At 42.0% G+C, this 20,913-nt stretch overlaps 2 protein-coding genes across 2 annotated transcripts in view; one reads left to right on the plus strand and one right to left on the minus strand.

The window, feature by feature from the left end:
- Nucleotides 1–11,021, plus strand: part of RTN4IP1 (reticulon 4 interacting protein 1) — a 28,009-nt gene extending 16,988 nt beyond the window's left edge. Inside the window, exon 9 of the mRNA XM_086608143.1 lies at nt 10,905–11,021. Coding sequence (XP_086464269.1) covers nt 10,905–11,021 — 117 coding nt within the window. The remainder of the gene's footprint in view (nt 1–10,904) is intronic.
- Nucleotides 11,022–13,819: 2,798 nt separating this feature from the next.
- The window catches only part of CRYBG1 (crystallin beta-gamma domain containing 1), a 104,089-nt gene continuing 96,995 nt past the window's right edge, over nt 13,820–20,913 (minus strand). The window contains exons 21-23 of the mRNA XM_086608144.1: nt 19,757–19,915; nt 16,784–16,946; nt 13,820–13,908 (exon numbers count right to left, since the gene is read on the minus strand). Coding sequence (XP_086464270.1) covers nt 13,820–13,908; nt 16,784–16,946; nt 19,757–19,915 — 411 coding nt within the window. The remainder of the gene's footprint in view (nt 13,909–16,783; nt 16,947–19,756; nt 19,916–20,913) is intronic.

Raw genomic sequence — 20,913 nt, forward strand, 5'->3', positions numbered from 1 at the left:
ATCCATTCAGAAAGTAGGTATTTGGAAAAGAGGCAGGAGAGAATTACTGGAGGAAGTGTATCATAATTTCCCATAACTAAATGAAAATAAATGTTTGTGTTTGAATAGGAGTATAATAAATGAAAAATAAAAAATAAAAAAAACAACAAACACTGCCACAAACCAATTTAAGTAGCAAGAAGTCTTGGGGAAGCCAGCAAAATGAGCTCATGTAGTTGAACTTCTTAGTTTTGAGTGAATACAGTTTTGAGTAACGCAGATTTAGTTATTTTGAAATTTCAGTGAATCATCTTTTCTGTTACAGACATCTTAATTTTGAGATTGTATGAAGTGGGAATAGGAGAGCAATTGGAGGCCTCCTGAAAATAAGAGACCTTTTTCAGGAAAGTATAAATAGTGAGAGGGGATTTAAATGAAGGATATTAAAAAGCGTTTATGGTGTTATGGAATCATAGAATGATTTGTGTTTGAAGGGACCTTCAAGATCATCTAGTTCCAACCCCCCTGCCATGGGCAGGGAAATCCTCCACTACACCAGGTTGCTCAAAGTGCCATCCAACCTGGCCTGGAACACTTCCAGGGATGGGGCATGTTGCTGACAGAAATGTTAAACAGCACCAGTCACAGTACCGACCCCTGAGGAACACCACTCGTCACTGGTCTCCACTTGGACATTGACCGATTGACCACAACTCTTTGAGTGCAACCATCTAGCCAATTCCTTATCCACCGAGTGGTCCATCCATCAAATCCATGTCTCTCCAATTTATAGACAAGGATGTCATGCGGGACAATGTCAAATGCTTTGGAAAAGTCCAGGAAGATGACATCAGTTGCTCTTCCCTTATCCACTAATGCTGTAACCCTATCATAGAAGGCCACCAAATTAGTCAGGCAGGATTTGCCCTTAGTGAAGCCATGTTGACTGTCACCAATCACCTCCTTTTTTTCCATGTGCCTTAGCATAGTCGCCAGGAGGATCTGCTCCATGATCTTGCTGGGCACAGAGGTGAGACTGACTGGCCTGTTAGTTCCCTGGGTCTTCATTTAAAGAGATGATGTTATAGGATGTGAAACTTTGAAGAGCATACCCCAAAGCAGTTACAGATCATACTGGTTTGTCAGTGGTTTTTCTTTTAGTCCTTCTGCACCAGCACAGACTTTTAGTTGTGATGAGTTCCTCATCTTCCTTTGCGAAAGTAAAAGGATTCTCAATCCTTCAGTGGATGAAGAATAAGGAGAAAAGTCATTTTGTTTAAAGATACTTGGTTTTCACACGGATGATCTTTGCAGCAAGTAATAGAGATTTGCAAAACGTCAGCCGTTCTTTTAACAGCCTTTTTTAATGAGGAAGGAGAAGGAGAGGATTTGATGAGCTGGTAGTGCAAGGAAGGAGAATCATTTTCCTTTTGTAATTCACCTGCACATCAACTGAGTTCTGGGGATTGTAAAACCATTTTCAGTTTATGAGCTGTTTTCTCTGCCTTGCAGCCAAACATCTTGCAGAGAGAATATTGCCAGTCTGAGGGGCTGGGAGGCTGCTGCGACAGTAGCGGGCACTGAGAAATTCAAGTATTTCCTTGTCAAATTTTAGAGATACTTGCTACTTTCTAAACTGCTGGCAAATCCCCGTTGTGGGTTGGACTCTGCCAGTTAATGAAAGCCACTGAGGATTGCCTTAACGTGGGCTCTACCAAATCAGTCATTGAAGCGCATGGCTGAAGCTGGGGATCTCTTTCCCTGGCAGAACATTCCTGGTGCCTTACAAAGTTCCCATCTGAAGACAGCTGAAATCAACGGAGCCTGTAGTTCAGGGGACAGATTAGCTGGCGCAGTGTTTGCTGAAGCGTCGTCACTGGTCTCTGCTGCCAACATCGTCGCTGAAAGGCTCGTTAGGAATTGGTTTGATGTATTTGTGGTCAGTGGTGTGGATTTAACATTGGCAGTCTTGGGTTTTGCTGCTCGCTTAACTTTTTGCACCTTTCTAAGGATGTGCCGTTTAGTCTGTGGTGAAAATATTCCAAACTCATCTAACTACAGAAGTTTGTGGAAAGCCTCTAGCTTGTAATTCAGCACATTGCCTTTTATAAAGCCTGATGGAGGAGGGCAGGTGCAAAAGATTCCTTAGTGTTGTAAGGGGGAATGCAAAGTATGTTATGTTCCTGCTGGACCATGATCGGATGTGGGTTAACGTGCAGCCCTACAGAAATCTGAAATTTTCATTTCAATTCGGTGCTATTTAAATGCACTGCAGGTGTGTCTGTGCAGTATTTCTGGTGGCTTAATACTCTTCCCTTCAGAGTTGTGTCGGATGGCTAATAGTTGATTTTGGAGAAGGAAGGCTAAAGGACAAGTAGAGTCTCCGACCATTAAATGAATAGATATTTTCTGTGGCGTTTCTTGTCTAGATAAATGTTACAGCACGGGCACACGTAAGAAAAACAATTGCCTGCTTATATTAATGTAATTTGTGTGTAGTGTCGATTATACATTTTGCTGAAGACACTAGATGCTTTGGACTTGGCACCCCCTGTCGTGGTTTGGAGGACAGGAGGCTGATTGTTCTTTGGCCTTGCTGCTCTCTTCCTGTGCAATACCATACAAATCACATAACCTTTTGCTACTGTAATTTCTCTACCTGCTAATGAGGGCTCATGCCCTTTGTCCACCTTTGGTGATTTGCTCTGAGATACCCTGTTAAAATGTGGAATTCAATTGTTTTCTGTTGCTACCCTTTGCCATTCAGGAAGTGTTTGGTCATCCACTTTGACATTACTTGGGTTTTGAGTTGTTTGGATGGCCGTGATTTAAGTCAGATGGCTTACATCCTTCCTGCTAGCATAGGTTATCACAGCCTCTTGACTGTCTGTCCTAACGCGGGTGTATTGATTTGCTTCCAATTCGTCTTGTTACAGTTGTGCAGGTAACTTTTTCCCTGGCCCTTGTTGCACAATTGTTGCAGATTTCTCCGGTCTGTATGAATATCAAACAGCTAATGTAACATACTGAGTCCTTGAACGTTCTCCAAATCTGGCATCTCTAGATGTGGCCTTCTCTGCAGTAATTCCAGTCTTTATGTTTATGGCTGTGCTAAGATATCTTGAGGTGACTCGCCCTTGGGTGGTGTCTGCTTTACTCTCCTTATCTGAAAAAGGACACTAGGGTAGCAACTCTGTACTAAATGTCTAAATTGACTAGAGATCAGCCCTTCTCCCTGCTCTTTAGTCACTCACACTCATAGGATCATAGAATGGTTAGGGCTGGAAGGGACCTTCAAAGGTCATCTAGTCCAACCCCCCTGCAAGGAACAGGGATATCTCCAACTAGATCAGGTTGCTCAGGGCCTCATCCAACCTGGCCTTGAACGTCTCCAGGGATGGAGCATCCACCACCTCTCTGGGCAACCTGTTCCAGTGTTCTACAACTCTCATGGTAAAAAATTTTTTCCTAATATCCAACCTGAATCTACCTCCCTCTATTTTAAAACCATTACCCCTTGTCCTATCACAACAGGCCCTCCTGAACAGCCTCTCCCCATCTTTCTTGTAGGCCCCCTTGAGGTACTGGAAGACCGCTATAAGGTCACCCCTGAGCCTCCTCTTCTCCAGGCTGAACAGCCCCAACTCTTTCAGCCTGTCCTCATAGGAAAGGTGCTCCAGCCCTCATATCATCTTCATGGCCCTCCTCTGGACCCTCTCCAACTGGTCCATGTCCTTCTTATGTTGGGGGCTCCAGAACTGGACGCAGTACTCCAGGTGGGGTCTCACGAGGGCAGAGTAGAGGGGGAGAATCACCTCCCTCGACCTGCTGGCCACGCTCCTCTTGATGCAGCCCAGGATGCGGTTGGCCTTCTGGGCCGCAAGAGCACATTGCCGGCTCATATTGAGCTTCTCGTCCACCAGTACTCCCAAGTCCTTCTCCTCAGGGCTGCTCTCGATCCATTCACCACCCAGTCTGTATTTGTGCCTGGGATTGCCACGACCCAGATGTAGGACCTTGCATTTGGCCTGGTTGAACTTCATGAGGTTGACACGGGCCCACCTCTCCAGCCTGTCGAGGTCCCTCTGGATGGCATCCCTCCCTTCCAGCGTGTCGACAGCACCACACAGCTTGGTGTCGTCGGCGAACTTGCTGAGGGTGCACTCCATGCCACTGTCCACGTCACCGACAAAGATGTTGAAGAGGGCCGGGCCCAACATGGACCCCTGAGGGACGCCACTCGTGACCGGTCTCCACTTGGACATCGAGCTGTTGACCACTACTCTCTGAGTGTGGCCATTGAGCCAATTCCTTATCCACCGAGTGGTCCATCCATCAAACCCATGCCTCTCTAGTTTAGAGAGAAGAATGTCGTGCGGGACAGTGTCAAAAGCTTTGCACAAGTCATAGAATCATAGAATGGTTAGGGCTGGAAGGGACCTTCAAAGGTCATCTAGTCCAACCCCCCTGCAACAAACAGGGATATCTCCAACTAGATCAGGTTGCTCAGGGCCTCATCCAACCTGGCCTTGAATGTCTCCAGGGATGGAGCATCCACCACCTCTCTGGGCAACCTGTTCCAGTGTTCTACAACTCTCATGGTAAAAAATTTTTTCCTAATATCCAACCTGAATCTACCTCCCTCTATTTTAAAACCATTACCCCTTGTCCTATCACAACAGGCCCTCCTGAACAGCCTCTCCCCATCTTTCTTGTAGGCCCCCTTGAGGTACTGGAAGACCGCTATAAGGTCACCCCTGAGCCTCCTCTTCTCCAGGCTGAACAGCCCCAACTCTTTCAGCCTGTCCTCATAGGAAAGGTGCTCCAGCCCTCTTATCATCTTCGTGGCCCTAAGTCCAGGTAGATGATATCCGTTGGTCGACCCTTGTCCACCGATGCTGTCACCCCATCATAAAAGGCCACCAAGTTGGTCAGGCACGATCTGCCTTTGGTGAAGCCATGTTGGCTGTCACCCACCACCTGTGGTGGGTCATTCTGACAGACATCTTTCTCCATGCCGAATTGCAAAGCTTGCACTTTTTTCTCCTTTTATTTTTTTTTTTAATTTTGTGTTTTCGTGTTGCAGTGCTTTTGCTTGCCAGGTTGGTTGGCTAGAGCTCAGAGATGTTGATCAAGGAAAGGTTGCCAAAAGCTTTGTTCAGTTCTTTCTCTTCTGAAAGGTACCTCTATCTGCGTTTTGTCATGGCCACCAAAAAAACCACTGATTTATTTGAACACATCTGCCTCTCTTCCTCCAGGACATGGTAGCTTGCTTATGCTCTTTATGAAAGTGCTGTGTGATTACATCATAAAATATCTGTGAAGAAGACTAATGGAAATTTTGCATACTGTGGAGAGATAGGGTATGAATATGTTAAGCTCACATAAACCATGGTGAGGTCTGGAAAAATTTCATCATATACCAGGTATTTAAGCGAATTTTTTGTCTCAGCCTGATGTAACTGAATATTCTGTAGGAAGTCAGTACTGGTGCTCTGAGCTCTAGTACCCCAGTGTAGGAGGGAACTATGTCCAGCACAGAAGTGAAGTGGGTCACCACGACAGCTCTTGTCTATTGTGAGTTTCATTTGCTGAGACCTGGGGAGATGCAGGTCATGCAGGACTATTCTTCTAATACATATATAAAAAATATATAATATGCTTTCATACATAAATATATATACTTTTATGTATACTTAACTGTACTAAAGTTTGTTCTGAATTATATGGTAGCATTGCCCCAGATTGATTTAATTACCAGCATAAATAGCAGGACAACTACCATGAACATGACTGCTAGGGGATTCCAGAAGAGACTTGCTCTTTCCTTTAGTTAACACTGGTTTTCGGCATAGTTCAGTAGGTAACTAAACCCAGGATCTTCCTCGTTTCTACTGATTGAAGCTTGGGCTAGGCTGGCACACACTACAGTTCTGGTCTTTTTCCAGTTTCTTACTGCTCTTCATTGTGTTCTGTAGAAGCTGTTCTGCCAGGGCTAATTAATGAACTAGATATTTTTTAAGCCTCTTCTACACTCGAACCATACCCTGATAGCCTGCTTAAGTGGAATGTATCTTCTAGCATTTTAATAATTGTAGATGATCCTGAGTTACTGTGGGCTGCTGTTAGAGGCTTGATATGAAAGAATGTACTTTGGCCTGAAAAACAAACAAAACCTGGTAATACAGCTGTTTGTAGGATGACTGTGGGAGTAGATCCCAGGACACATGCCTTCCATTCCTACATCTTAACTGCTGCACCACTGTTCTTATGGGTGTATGAGTCTGGATCGTTAGATCATTTTTACTTCTGTTAGGGACAGAAATACCACATACCTGATGTCCTTTAATGTGCTCTCGGATGAAAGCGTGTCCAACTCAAACCATTCTGTTATTCTCTGAAACACAAGTTAATCAAAACCGTAGTACTGTGTAGTTGCAAAGCTGCTCATACAACATGTGACCAGAGCCAGCTGTTTCAGAAGATAAGAACTTCAATCTTTGTCTTCAGTGAGGGTTGTCCCTAGAACGTAATGATGGCAAGCTCAGCATACGTTGTTGCACGCCATTTTAAGGGGAAGGAAGGATGAAGAAAGGGGTGGGATTAAGACCAAAAGAACATGGAACTTGAGTACAGCAGAGAAAGAGATGCTCAGCTAAGGGGAAGAAATGACAAACAGCAGTGTCCCAACACAGCGTTTTTTTCCATGAGATGAAAATAAAGTACTGAATGGATAACTAAATGTTCAGTTACAGGACAGGGACTGTTCTTTGTAATGATTTCTGTTCCAATCTCTTGTTGACATTGGAGAGACTCAAGGCCAAAGGAGAGTATCAAGCTCTGCATTTCTGCTCTATACTGCATTTGGGCATGGTGGTACTTTCTGGAGGAAGACAGCCTTTATCTTCTAACTTAGCTAGTCAAAATGGCAAGCAGGTCTTTTCCAGTATGGCAAGCCCTCACGAGGATTTTGAGGTTTGGTGGAGCACATCACAGCTCTTGTTCTGTGCACATGCAAGTACCTTTCCCAAAGCTTGTACATGGACTTGTGGCGACTTACTTACCAAGGCGTGAGAGTAGGGTGTGTGCACGGGGAGGCAGGAGCTGGGATGGAGGCACCCTGCATCCCTGCTGGGAGGGAGGCTGCCCTGCAGTTTTGAAACGGCCATCCTTTACAAACCTGGGGGAGAGCCAATGCACTGTCATTGCCCTTGGAGTGAGGGGACTTTTTTTCCTTTTCTGCTTTGAGCTAGGCTTGCTCTGAGGGCCTTTGAGGTTCAGTTGGTCTCTCTCCTGACAATTTCAAAGCTCTAGCTCTCCCTCCAGCGGCGGCAAGCAGCTCCACACTCACTGGAGCCACTTGTTGCTCAGGGTCAAAGCCGTCTTCATTCCCTTCATGTCTTCTCGCTTGTTCCCTCCTGATAAATTCAGACTGTGCCCTTGCTGCCACAGAAACGGGCACCTCCAAGGGTGGGCTTGAGTTTGCCATTAGCGGCAGTGTGTTCCTGCTGACCAGTCAGCTCCTGCCAGTGCCTGTTTGCTGCCTGCTGCGTTCAGAGCTGGCTTGGCTGGGATACCACTTCTGTGCTCCATGTAGGACAGCCGTAATCAGCATCAGCAATTACTCTTTTTATTTTTCTAAACACGAGTTCATTTCAAGGGACCTGAGACTCATTGCTATAGTATGTCCTGCATTGGAGAGAATGAAGAGGAAGAAAATACCTTTCAGGCCCAATCTGTTTTCACATAAACATTTCAATGCGGGTGTGTTAATCCTTTCTCTCCCAGACTTTGGTTTAATCCCTTTTCCATGAACAAATAGGTGTCCTCTGGCAAGGAACTGATGTGTGGCTGTAAATAGGCAGTGTTTTTATTATCCAGTTAATCTTCATTTATTATCACACATTCAACAAACAGCAGACGCTCCCCTACTTCTTTGTCTGTTCACAGGAAGAAATTTTATCTTAGTCAGTGGATTATGGTAAAGGCTGAGTGAATCACTGTGCTGCAACATGGTCAGCCCTTTCAGGGTTATTCAAACAATGGGACTGACCAGCCAGCCAGATAAAATGTTTAATGCTCTAGATTGTCAGGATCATCAATTTAGTATTCATGTCTCTCTATAGCAGTGCCTACAGCCAGCCTTTAAATGGAGCTAGAGGTTACATCAATGTAGCAGATGGGCTTTGAGCGTGTGGTGGCTGCAATACACACGATGTTTTGAACTGTGAGGCTGAATTCAGGGTTCCTCTGAATCCCTGTGTCACCACTTCCCAAATGCCGTGCTTTGAACTTTACCTAGTAGGCTGAGGAGGTAACATACCTCGTTCTGTCAGGTTTATAAGCTGCAGCCTACGATAAATGACTGCAGGTAGCAGAACATTGAAGTGTCTTGTTAATTTTTTTTCAGTTGCTGCATGTGTCTGAAATGAACTCCTGCCTTTCTCTGGAATCCCTTGTGCTCCACGTGTCTTGTGCTGCTGCACAGCCTTCTTCCCCAAATACCCGTCCCCTCTTCCCAGCCAGGCTCATCTGTGTCCGTACTCCAGCAGGCTGAGTTTCTGTATTCTTTTTCTTAACTGAAGCACAGCTTTGTATGTAACTGCCATGAACAATAAGTACTTGTACAAGTGCAGCGCTTGTGCTTGGCTCAACAAGGTTACTGAATTGTTTTTTCCCAAGCTTCTACTATGAAAGCAAGGGTTGGTCTTCTTCAGAACAGTCACTGCTGATCAGCAGCACGTTCCTCCTGCTGCTCGTCACAGCAGCTGCAGTTTACTCTGATGTTCTGTTTACCCAATGCCATTGTCTCATTCAGTGTTTTTTGCTGCCCTGGGTCTGTCTCCCTGAGTTTGCTGATGCCAGAGACGACATTTCCATTCTGTGCTGGATGCTGGCCAGACATGCTTTCACCTTGAACTTGGTCATTGGTGTCCCACCTTTCTTTCCCAGTTGACCAGCAGGAAGTGTTACATGGTATCTTTCTGGCTCCTCTGCTACAGGCCTGTCTATGGAGATTGTCCTGGCAGAACAAGGGGAGGAAATTACCCAGCCTTGTACCCTGCAGCATGGCAAGCCTGAGGCACTTAGTGAATGTATTTATTTGCGCAGTTGCTCTCATAATGATTTGGATGCTAATTCTGACTTTTTGTTTGGAGGGGTTTATTCATTCCTACTTTTCTGCCATGTAGAGGTTCACACTACTTCTAAGCTTGCCTTGACATAATAAAAAGGAAAATCCTAGTGGCAAGACTAGGAGGTACTGCGGTGTAATAGTTTGATTATTGATGTCTTGGGTTACTGTTATCATATAAGCAAAAATCGTAGTTATTTTAGTGCAATAAATAGACTTCAGGGTAAGGCACTGTGTATGAATGCGGAGAAAATGAGAAAAGGACCTACATGAGCACAGACAACTATCAGATTGCATTTGTTGTGCTTTGGGGAGGGTGCCAGGTGATCAGTGCTGCTGCCTGGAACATGTGCACGTGACAATCTCTCCTGGGTAGTGCTGCATGTCTCAGTACACGTCCAACCTCCTAAGCAGAGTGTCCGAGTGTGTACCCCTTGCCTCTGGTAAAAGCAAGCAAGCCTTTTGAAAGACGGCCCTGTTCTGATGCTGGCAAATTGTCTGCCTCCTTATTGCTGTTGTATTCCTTTTCTGTTTAGTGAAATGCATGTCCTACCAGGAGAGGACAGTCACCAGTTCTGGAGTATTCATCAAGATTGTGTGCATGATAGAAGCTGCGAGAAAAAAGCCTGGTGATATTTTTCACTGACACAAGTAACAAGGATCTTTTTCTAGCACAGTAAATAGGGTCTTTCTTTGGATCTTTGTTCCGTAAAATCTTTATTGCTACAAGAGCTAGCTGCAGACTCACCTAGTGTTAATATTTTCCTCTGGTAAGACGATTAGCATCAGTTCATCAATGCAAGAACATATATTGGGCTGGTGTTAGGGGATCCAAGGTAAGAGCCCAGCCTCAGGGTCGGTAGGATCTTTGGAAGGATGTGTGGTATGTTCTTTTGTATACAGGTTTATTTTGGTCTTTGGAAGGATGACTCAGAACTTGATGACAAAAACAGTGTCTTCCCTTGGACCAGCAGTGACAAGTATTTTTCAGAAGCAGCTGGGATTTCTTCTGCTTCTGTCAGTGCACTATGATGTCTTAAGAAAATGCTCGTAGGCTTGTCAGGCTCCTTAGTTAATGATGGGTACAGTGAATAGGGCAGTTTCATCTTCAGTATTAGAAATTACTCTAAAACAATCCAGAAGGCTACTCTAAAAAATTAACACCAAAATCGCAGTCGACGCAAGCTGGGCTTAATGATCTATGCCTACTGGAATACACAGTGGCTGAGTTTTCAAGTGTATCTAAATGATTCAGCAACAACTGTTTGTGGATTTTTTTTTTTTGGACTTCATTTGAGACAAGTGTTTTAAGGGTACTGAGGCATGTACTGATGCAGATAGGCACTAGATTCACAGGTATCTTTAAAACATCTGACCTTTTGAAAATTCTTGAGTTTAACCAGAAAACCGGTAGAGAAATATAAGAAAAAAAAAGTTTTTTCCTTTTCCTCAGTGTATCGTGGACAACAAAAAGTTGAACCACAGTGTCAGCTTTTAAAGGGATTTAAAGTTGGAGCCTTGCACAGTGACTTTATTGTCAGAGTCCTAGGTGAGGGCTCCGAACTGTACTAGTACAGATGTTTCAAAACTAGTGCGAAGAGCAGCAGAAAGCCTTCTCCTGCATGCAGAGGTGCCCCTGAAAAAAAGTTAGCAGCTAGCGACTACATAATTTGGCAACTTCTGCCCTAACTACGATAAAGAAACCTTCCCCCTTTCTTCAGAGAGTTTGGAAGTGTGAAGGTGATACATTATTTTATTCCTAATATGGTGACACTTTTTCTTTGTTCTGTAGATTCAACCAGTTATTGATCAGGTCTTCTCTTTTTCTGAAGTTCCAAAGGCCTTTCTGAAATTGGAAGGAGGACATGCACGTGGAAAAACAGTGATCAATGTAATTAGTAAAAAATAAAGTATCTCTGATCATTACTCTGCCTGCACTCAGTTCTTTACTGGTAAATTACACTTCAACATGAATTGGTAGGTAGCAACTGTTTTTTCTTTAAAAGCTCACACAGGATGCATCATTTTTAAAACAGTCTTGTTTTAGAAAAGCCTCTTTGATTCCTTCATACTTTGCCTGTTAATAACTGTTAATTTGCAGACAAGAAATACTCATGTCTCTTAGGTATTTCTACATGAAAACGATGTTAATATAGTTGTGACTTTTGCAGGACACTTCACTCTTGGGTAAGAGGAACAGCTGGCAGCATTTTCAGTTTGTATGTCTTGGGGTTTATATTTTCCAGATGTTTTAGCCAAGTACTGAAAGGATAAGGCACACTTATCTAATTGTCCATATGAAACTTGTGCTGTCCATTTTTCCTTGGCCTTTCCTAGTTCTGTTCACCTTTATCAATATATATTACGACTTACTCTAGTTCATTCTCAGAACCTGTAAACTCTTCCAGAATTAAGTGGTCACACTGCTGCCTCAAGACCGGTACTTTAATCTCAACATACTTTGACCAAACCTCTCATGGCATAACTAACCTGAATAGAAGCATGGTACAAAATCAATCTGTAACTGGCAGTTATTCTAACTGCCTAACTCCTGGCAGAGATTCTGCTGACTACAGTGTTTATGCAGGTAGGCTAGACATGAATTGTCAGTAATCAGGAGACTCTGTTCCTTCCATGCCCCTTATCACTGCAGGTGAGGGTGAAGCGCTTGAGGCATATATGTCTGTTGGTCTGGTTTTAAACTTACCATTTTGCCAGAGATGGGCTACAGAGTGACTTCCCCTGCAATTATGCAGGAAGATGGAAGGAAAGTGGTAACCTCCTAATTGAGAGCTGCACGTGTGGTACAGCTACGGTGATGGAAAAAACATGTCATGCAGTGCTTCCACCAGTGGACAGAAGCAGCAGCCATGTGAACCGTGGCCCCATGTATGAGTGCACCCAACACGTGCTTGTAGAGGAAAAGCATCTGTTCCTCAGAGCATGCAGCTGCTTCACACTGTGTGTTCACTCCTCATTAGCTAGCTGTTGCAGAGGAATTATGGACAGAGAAGGGCACAAGACAAAAGCAAAACTAAATGGCCAATGTCAGCCTTCTACCTTTAAAAATAATGTCAATAAAAAGTTATCTAACTTAAATTTATTTGTAAAATGCTATATTATATATAGCAAGAGCACATCAATATGACAAAGTACCACTGTTTGGAATCAATAACAACACATTTGCTATGAAGAACTAAAAGCAGCACATTTCAGAGCAACAAAACTTCAGTACGTCTGTACAAAAGGAAGAAAATTAGTAAGGCGCTTCCTCTAGGGTGGTAACAATAAAAGCACCAGTATCCTTTGAGGCAATACAATAGTAATGAAAAAGTTAACCTTAAACAGACTTACTATGCAAGACAAAGGCCTGGATGCTCCTACAGCAGCTTGTAGTAACACTGGGCTAAGCCAGACAAAACACAGCAGCATAGTACAAGACTTTGTATTTTACCTTTTTGCCAATATTATTAAGGAAAACTAACAAAACCAGGTTAAGAGCAGGGCAACAGAAGAACCTCCTGCAGTCATTAGTATGTCTTACTCGTCACAAGCTCTTTACTCAACTAGTAAGGCTTACTTTGAACAGGCACAGTCCTTGTGACTGGGCACGTATCCAGGCTTGGCTATGCCCCTCATTAGAGCAGTCTGACACTTCTGCCCAGCAGCAACTGGGAGCCAGCAGCCCACCGCAGGTGTTGTTCTTCGACATGACCAGAAATACTTGGGAGTCTGGCATTCTCCATGGTAAGCCCAACAGGCAGTGGCCAAAAAACTTAGTAAACACAGCGCTCAGGTGCTGTTGCAGTCTTCCTTTAGTGATATTTTATCTAAGAATTCTTGTTTTCTACATGATTTTGGAGTTCAAGAAGACTGTACTTACTGGAACTGTTTTAAAAGGTAAAAATTTGACTTGGCAAAGAAGTAAAATACTCGTAACTCAGAAAGTTAGGCAGCCTACAAAATGGGCAAGGTCTTCACATTCCGATGCATCCTTTTGTCAGCCCTCTCTTTTTCTAACAAACATCTACTAATTTACATTGTCTCTACATGAGAAAATCTAGATTTTTTTCTAAATGTAGGACTTACTATATTAGCATACTAACTATATTTTAAGCCACATGTTAAAAATTCTTTGGATATGCTGTGTGCTAGTAGTCTTCAAACTTTCAGTAAACGTAAGTTTGTTCCAGTGAAACAAATATATTAATTCCAGTAGTGAATATTTCTCTATACTACAGCCCATAGGTCCAAGTTGCTATACCCACATATACACTGCACTCCTGTCCTTTATAAAATAAGCTTTAATTATTTTTTAGCCCTTATCTCGGTTAAAAAAAAAAAACCACTTTAAAAATAATTTAAAATTATGCTTATTGACTATTCTGGATTAATTACTCACTGACATCATTGTAACTTCATGAGGTCTCTCCTGCCTTTAGTTCTTCCACTCTAGCCTGAGACATACTACCACTCACTCTCTCATATTTGAGTTGTGATGATTAAAAAAAAAAGTTTGAGAGATACTCAAGCTTTTATAGGGATAATAATCTTAGATAGAGAGGCGAGATCACTCTGTTGCTTGTTCTTTTTAAAACTGCAAAGACAAAACTCTCATTGTTGATCCTGTGTCCTTCAGTGATGACAGCAGCAATTCTAGCATCTGGAATAGTGGCTAATTCAAACATCTTCTTTGCTTGTTTGGGTTTATACAACTAGCGGTTCCCAACACTGCGTTAACTTTTCTTCGTTGACTGTGTTGACAACAACATGGTCGCGATCATATTGTGCGCCCCCTGTAAAGAAAAATTTCAAAGAGTGTAGATTATCTTGGAAATCAGAGACGTGTACTTTAGGTCTCAGGGCAACTCTGGTAAGTGCTGGTGTAGACAGTTTCTCCTCTCCCCAAGACACTGAAAAGACAAACTCATTTTCATCACTGCCAGCTTTTAGAATTAATTTTGAAACAAGGCAGCCTGCCTGCTCCTCTGCACCCCTTCAGTAATTCAGTTCCTTGGCTTTTTCAGCCTGGATGGGAAAGGAAGGAAACACGCAACACAGTCAGGTACAGCTCCTTTAAGACTGTCACTTCTCAAAAGTCAAACCTGGCTGTTCAGTTTCCCCTCACAACAGCTGTCAGTTGTCACTTCGCTCTAAAGATGATGTTTACCTGACTCTGAAGATGATGTTTACGTGATGAAATCAGTCCTGCTGCTAACAGACAATACGAGCATGACCACACCAGGGACAAGGTCTGGTGCCCATTTACTCTTTACAGTTGTAATCCTGTATTTTAACCAGCTGCATCACAAGTTGCCATACACAGAATATCACCCAACGTTTAGCTGTTTCCACTGGCAGCTGAACCTACCTGAATGCAAAACACAACCCTTTCTTAGAAGGGTTTAATTTACTCATGTGACACAATGGCAAACATGTTCCCATAGAACAACACCATTAGTATTCTGACTTAAGAAACTCAGAAGCAAAGAAATGTTTGACTAGAGCTAAAAGCCAGAACTGACTTTTTTTTTTCTCAGATCTAGTACATAACTGCAGAAGTGTAGGACATGTGCATCTCATAGTACAACACACCTGCAATAGCAGGTAGTATTCCCACTGGAAGCAGCCATCTGAGCCAAGCGTTTGTACAGAGCACCAGGACATCCCTGTGGACACCGTCTTTCATTCTGCACCTCTGCGGCCTCACCCTCCCTGAATGAGCGAAAGACAAGCCTGGCACCTGAAAGCTTACCATGAGTGTAACAAATGGATTCTAGCCAATCTCAGGAAGACATATGCCAGGCACCTGGAGTCCTGCATGGGCAGGCGCATTTAAGAGCAGCACTTTTGTACTAAGGAAATGCCATCTCAAACACCTTAGCTGTTCTCCACTTGAGGAGTTTGGGGGAGGCTTTGTGGTGCCACTGTCCCAAATCAGAAAGGTCTCTGAAAAGGTTAACACCAACACGACTTCCCTCCTTGCCATCACCAGGCAATTAATAAAAAGCTGTAGAAATACACAGCAGAAATACTTGCAAAGTTCTTCAGAAAGAGGGGAAAGAGAAGCGAATACCAGATCAAATACTCCCGCAGCGAAAAAAACTAACCAGCAGCTACAAAAAATGACATCAGCTATGCAGCTCAGTTATCACTGTGAGTGCAAAAAATATTTTGTAAGCGGTGTCTGATAGAATGTAAACATGTTATAATGGGTAAAGATGGGAATTTTTCTCAGTGGAACAAGAGACTATTTCCTTTGACAGAGCAGTGCTCTGGACAAAGCCTTGTGCTATGGCAGTGTATCCACAAGGTGGCATTGGTAACCGTACAGCTGAACAACTGAGTTCATTTGCCGAAGAATTCATTAAAGCCTAATTTGTGGTCAAGAACAGAACAGCAGAGTTGGCAGAAGCAGGTAATGTTCCCACTAGAATTTCTCAAATAAAAGAAAAATGTTCCTACTCTTTCATATTTACAGTACAGACATGTTTTTTTTTAAAACGAGTGCATCTTACTTTAATCACCAGACTTACCCATTGTGAAGTTCTTCAATTATAAATGCAGAATACATAATTGCTTTTAACGTGATTCACTGAAGACAAGTCAGCGTAATAGCATTTCTGCTTGTTTGGTGTTACCTGGAACTGACTTTAGAAAAAGGTGTGCAGTCATTGTGACTAAAGACTCTCCCTCGAACTGCAGTCTTTTTGGGAAGTTTATAATGATCAGTAGCCTTATAGGGCAGTAAAGAGCATTTGTGAGTATTTGTGCCGGTGCTGTATCATAGAATTTTCTCACAATTCTGCCAGTCTTGTCCTTCTTAGAGTCAAAATGCTGACTTGTTCTCTCTGGTATTTTTCTATTTTTTTGTAATTGCTGTAGTTCATGTCACAGCATCAATCCAAAATTGATTTTAAAACAGCTAAAAAAAATTAATATATGAACAGCTATAGGAAATTATTACTCCCTCCACCCCACCAATGGAGAGTTATGTAAGAACATCTGATAAGGCTAATTCTGCTGACCATTCCATGTGCTGCTTTTACAGACCTTCTGTGAAACTGTGAAAACAAAGTTCAGAAACAGCATCTACATGAATCAAATTGCTTTGAAAAAGCGACTGTAAGATATGCATCAAATGCACACAGACCTCAGGCTGCTGTGGCAGAATCTCATGTTCGCAATAAAGGCATAGCCATTAATAAACAAATGGAAAAACTTTTTGCATCTGATCACTCAGTGTACAGCAGCGTACAGCTTTCCCAATATCCTTTGGCTGTTGCATCTACAACTACTATATAGGAAAATCTGCTCTATACAAATTAAAGTTAATGAGAAGCTAGGTTTTTCTTGCACCAGCATTTTTAAATAGCTATATTCACATCACCCAGTGCCACGTAAAATTAACTGAGGATATCTAGAATGAGTGGACACTGGGAATACAAGATAAGCAAGAACTTTGAGTTACTAAACTCTATGTAGGAAAAATGAAATGAAGTCCTAGGGCCTGTATAATTCGAGAGGTCAGACTAGCTAATTGGGCCTTTTTTGATTCTAGATTAAAGTGGCTGTAACACCATCCTTAATTTATAGGCACGTTTAGTGCCTGTCCCACTGTAAATACCATGTAATTAAGACACAATGTAATGAGATAACACATTTGCTTACCTTTGATATCTAAAACCAGCTTGGGTTTCATCTTGCTGTAAATCCTGCCATCAGGACTAATATGCCAATATTGTTTGTCTTCATTCCGCTCAAATGACAGACCAAGTTTAGAGCCAGGAGTTATAAGATTTCCAACAATTGTCAAGCAGCAATCCTCTGCCATCTGTTATCATCAAAAAGGCAACAGCAATTATTCAAAAGGCGTTACTTCTAGTATTCACTGATTTTTAGTCAGATAGGAGAGATGTCAGCAGGTGAGAACAAAATGTAGGAACTACTTTCCCTAAAGGAATATTTTTTTGCCCCAAACTCAAGACTACTTATTTTTCTTTTGTTCCTGTTTCTGCTGACATTCTCCACTACATAAGACCACTGAAGTAACCATGTGTATCAGATCAAGAGGTACAATTAGCACCTGCCTGTAGCAGTGGCCAATAACAGATGCTATGGAAGATTACATTCACTCTTCTCTTGTATGCAGTATGTTTCTGGTAAACTCTCCCAGTCAACAACAATAACCAGCCCAGGGACTTTTCCATGCAGAGCTGGTACCTTTAACATCTGGATGGTTTCTGTCCCATATGTGAATTTGTTAATCATTTCTCACTGAGATCAAGGTAACCCTTCTACAGGTACACTCTTCTGTATCATAACCCTTCTGTGGCAGGCAGTTCCAAATCTTAACTACCACTATTAAAAAAAAAAAAAAAATTGATAGGCAACTACTACTTTTATGTGGTGCTCTCCCCCCGCTTCCCCTCCTTTAAAATAGGGATGCCTTGTCCATACTACGTTTGTAACGACTTCAATCATATCATTCCTCAAACTTCCCCCTTTGCAGGCTAAAAACTCCTAGCTGTTTCATCTCTTCCTTGCATAGAAGCCCTCCATCTCCCTGGCTCATCCTTTTCTTGTCCTTTAATTGTTTCTAGTTGTGCAATAACCTTTTGAGATAAAGGACATAACTGCACAGTATATAGTGTATGAATTTCACAGTGTATCACAATAATAGTTTCTTCTTCGTTCTATATTCTTTTCCTAGTCATTTGTATTACTTGATTTCAAAACTCTGCAAATATCTTTATCGTTAAAAAAAGAACTAGCAAAACTCAAGCTTACTTGAAAAGAATATCAAGGCTGTATTAGTAGTACATTACAGTGAATTATTCTATGTGAACAGTGATTTTTCAATAGGTCACCATAAGCCACCTTGTAACTTCCAAATGGACTTCAGTGGCAAACACACACCCCTCTGCCATTGTTGATATGGCCCTAAATTATTAAATATACAGTTCTGAAGAAGTAGTACTTCTTACTATCTCAACCTAGAATTGAAGTAAGTCAGTTTAGTTCTGCAGTTCTGAAATCCTCATCTGTATCTAACAACATTCTCTAGTTGGACTTGGAAGACTCAGAGCTTACACATTAGGTCCACTACTCCAAGAAACTCATGAAGAGTGAGGAGACCTGCATTCGTATCTGCTATTCATATCTGTTTCTGACAAAATGAGCAGACTTTCATATCCTGCTTGCTGGTTATCCCACCTGAAACAGCCCCTTCCTTGAAAACCTCAGACATACCTCCAGATACCGTGACTCAGAGTCAGTGAGATGACCTAAGCTTACAGGAAGAAAGGCACAAGTTCTTCAAATGACCTGTCTCTGCCTACGTGCATGTACCTACCCATGCAGGAGCTTAACTGCCTTTTTAAAATGTGATGAAAAAACAATTCTTTGTGCAAAATACAAATTTACTACCATTCAACAGAAAGATGGCAGTCATCCAAGATCAAAGTTGCTAGCTTGCACTCTGCACTAAGCTACTGGATTGCTATACAGCACAAGCTGTGTATTTTCTGTGCACAGAAAAAACACTTTATGAGATACGGAGATGGGGACGAAACCCAAGAGCATTTATCCAAAGCCATATAATACCACATTGTCGCGATATGAACACTTTCAGTGAAGTGTTTGAGAGGTGCTGTCAAGAGAGAAGTCTTTTGTATGAGATACTAAAGCTTTTAGCTTACTTTGCATCATTTTGCTGTCTGCATAAATCCCTTTTACTACTGCATGTGTCCAAACATGTCCAAACAATGCCTTAGCTTATTAACAGTAAGATTCTTCCCTCCAGCATAGATGACATAGTTATAAATGGCTCCTTTGAAGTTTTACAATCCTATAGAAAAAGTTCACATGATTCTTTGCTGTCAAGCTGTTTAACAGTATTAAAGTAACTTAATTTTCTTTGGCCGGCATCCCTACCTAAGACTGTTCATGCTTAAACATTATGAACTGCGCATACCTCTGCTCACCTCAATGACAATTCACACATGATTAGTTTTATGGACTGTGAGAAAAGTAGGACTTCATTTGGAAACTTGTACAGAGGAGCAGAAAAGAGATTAATTCCACAAATACTGGGATAGCCAGAAAAAAGCAAACAAAAAAAACCCCAAACCACAAAAGAGTAGGATTTTATCTTTAAGCTTTCCTGAATGCAGAAGAGGATATAACCTACATTACACTAATCAACCTACCAGCAGGTATGCATAGTTCAAAATATTATCAGGAAGGGTCTGCATTTTAAAAAGGTCTCCCCTGCTTTGACACTTTTGTGGTATTTTCACTGTGGAGAAAGAGGGCATGAAAGTGGAAGGAGCTCATGAAGAACGAGACAATGATCTTCTGGTGTTGACTGTACTTATGAGGCTACTATTCTTTGGGGAAAAAGTAAATCATAACTAAAATCTCGCAAAAATTCATTTACATCAAAAAAGGTATCATGCAACTAGTTTGTATCACCTGAAAAAAAACAGAGTTCAATTAAACAAACTCCTACAAAAAAATTATATTACAGCTGAAACGGAATAAGCCTATAAAATAAATTAAGATGATACGGTAGGAATTGAATTCAGAAAGCCCTACTACTGGAGAAGAAAGGAGAGAATTCACATTGAACTTGAACCTCACCCGGCACCTTATGAATCCATCCTGATAAACCCAAATTTGATCATCTGAGTCTGTATCTTCTGCAGCCTGTATTCTGAGAAGATTCAGATTGTCTAAGTTGCCATCAGCTGACATGAATTTTCCTGTTTCCTTGTTCCGAAGCCTGAAGTACACACGCTTCTGCAGAAAACAACACAACTCTTTAACCACAGTCTCAGCGCAGAACACATCCTGCGCTGGTTAACTACAGAGCAATTACTGTTCAGTGCTGAACCCCGTGCCTCCCTGTTTCTTTCAGAAGGCTCAACTTTCCTATTTTAGAATTCAATTCCCAAGTCCATAAATGCCTAGGAGAGGCCAAGCCTTGAGAACTCACCATTCTGCATGGAGAGTTTTAGGCTTTCCCATGCACTGAGATCAGCACACAGTGGAAAGCTATGAATTTTTAATTCAGAGCAGCACTAACTTCTCTCTGCCGACTTCTTGTATAGATCCTCTTAGCCTTCTTCATTAAGGGTGCACTTGTGCAGTGCTGCTTGTTTCACTGGCACTGAGTATTACACTGCACATTTTATGCTGCAGCTTGTTACAGGTTAACATTTCTGTTTAGACAAGCTCCCAGCCAGGGCACTCAGAATGCATTATTCCTAACTCTCCTTAAGGCTATACAAAGACAAAGCGGTGACAGCACGCAAATGCATTTGCTTACAGGTACAAGTAATCTGTGAATTAGAAAAAGTTGTTTACTCAGTAAATAAAATATGGCTCAGCAAGGATCTCAAACGTTAAAGCTCAGAGGAGTGCTGGACCAAGTCACATGGTTCTTATTAAGAGAACCAAATGAAAAGGACACCGTAAGAAGTTTTGCATTAGATTTGCAAGTTATTCTGCTATGTAATAAGCAGGGAAGGGCCTTTCCCCTAAATCAACACAAAATCCAATTTTGTTGACCAATTTTCTTATTGTTCCAAAAATAATGCAGATAGTACAGGCAATATGCCAGCGACCAGTTTGGGCACTAATTATAAACCAATTTAAAATAATTTTTATATAGTAGTTATAGCCATGATTTGTTAAAATAATGTAGCCTATCCTTATATGCTGTCTTCTGTACTTTGGTTTAAAGCATGCTCAATGAACAGTTTAAGCAGTAGACCTGCAAAGCCATGTAGCATAAT

Source organism: Tauraco erythrolophus, chromosome 2, assembly GCF_009769465.1.
Source record: "Tauraco erythrolophus isolate bTauEry1 chromosome 2, bTauEry1.pri, whole genome shotgun sequence".
In the NCBI taxonomy this organism is placed as follows: domain Eukaryota; kingdom Metazoa; phylum Chordata; class Aves; order Musophagiformes; family Musophagidae; genus Tauraco; species Tauraco erythrolophus.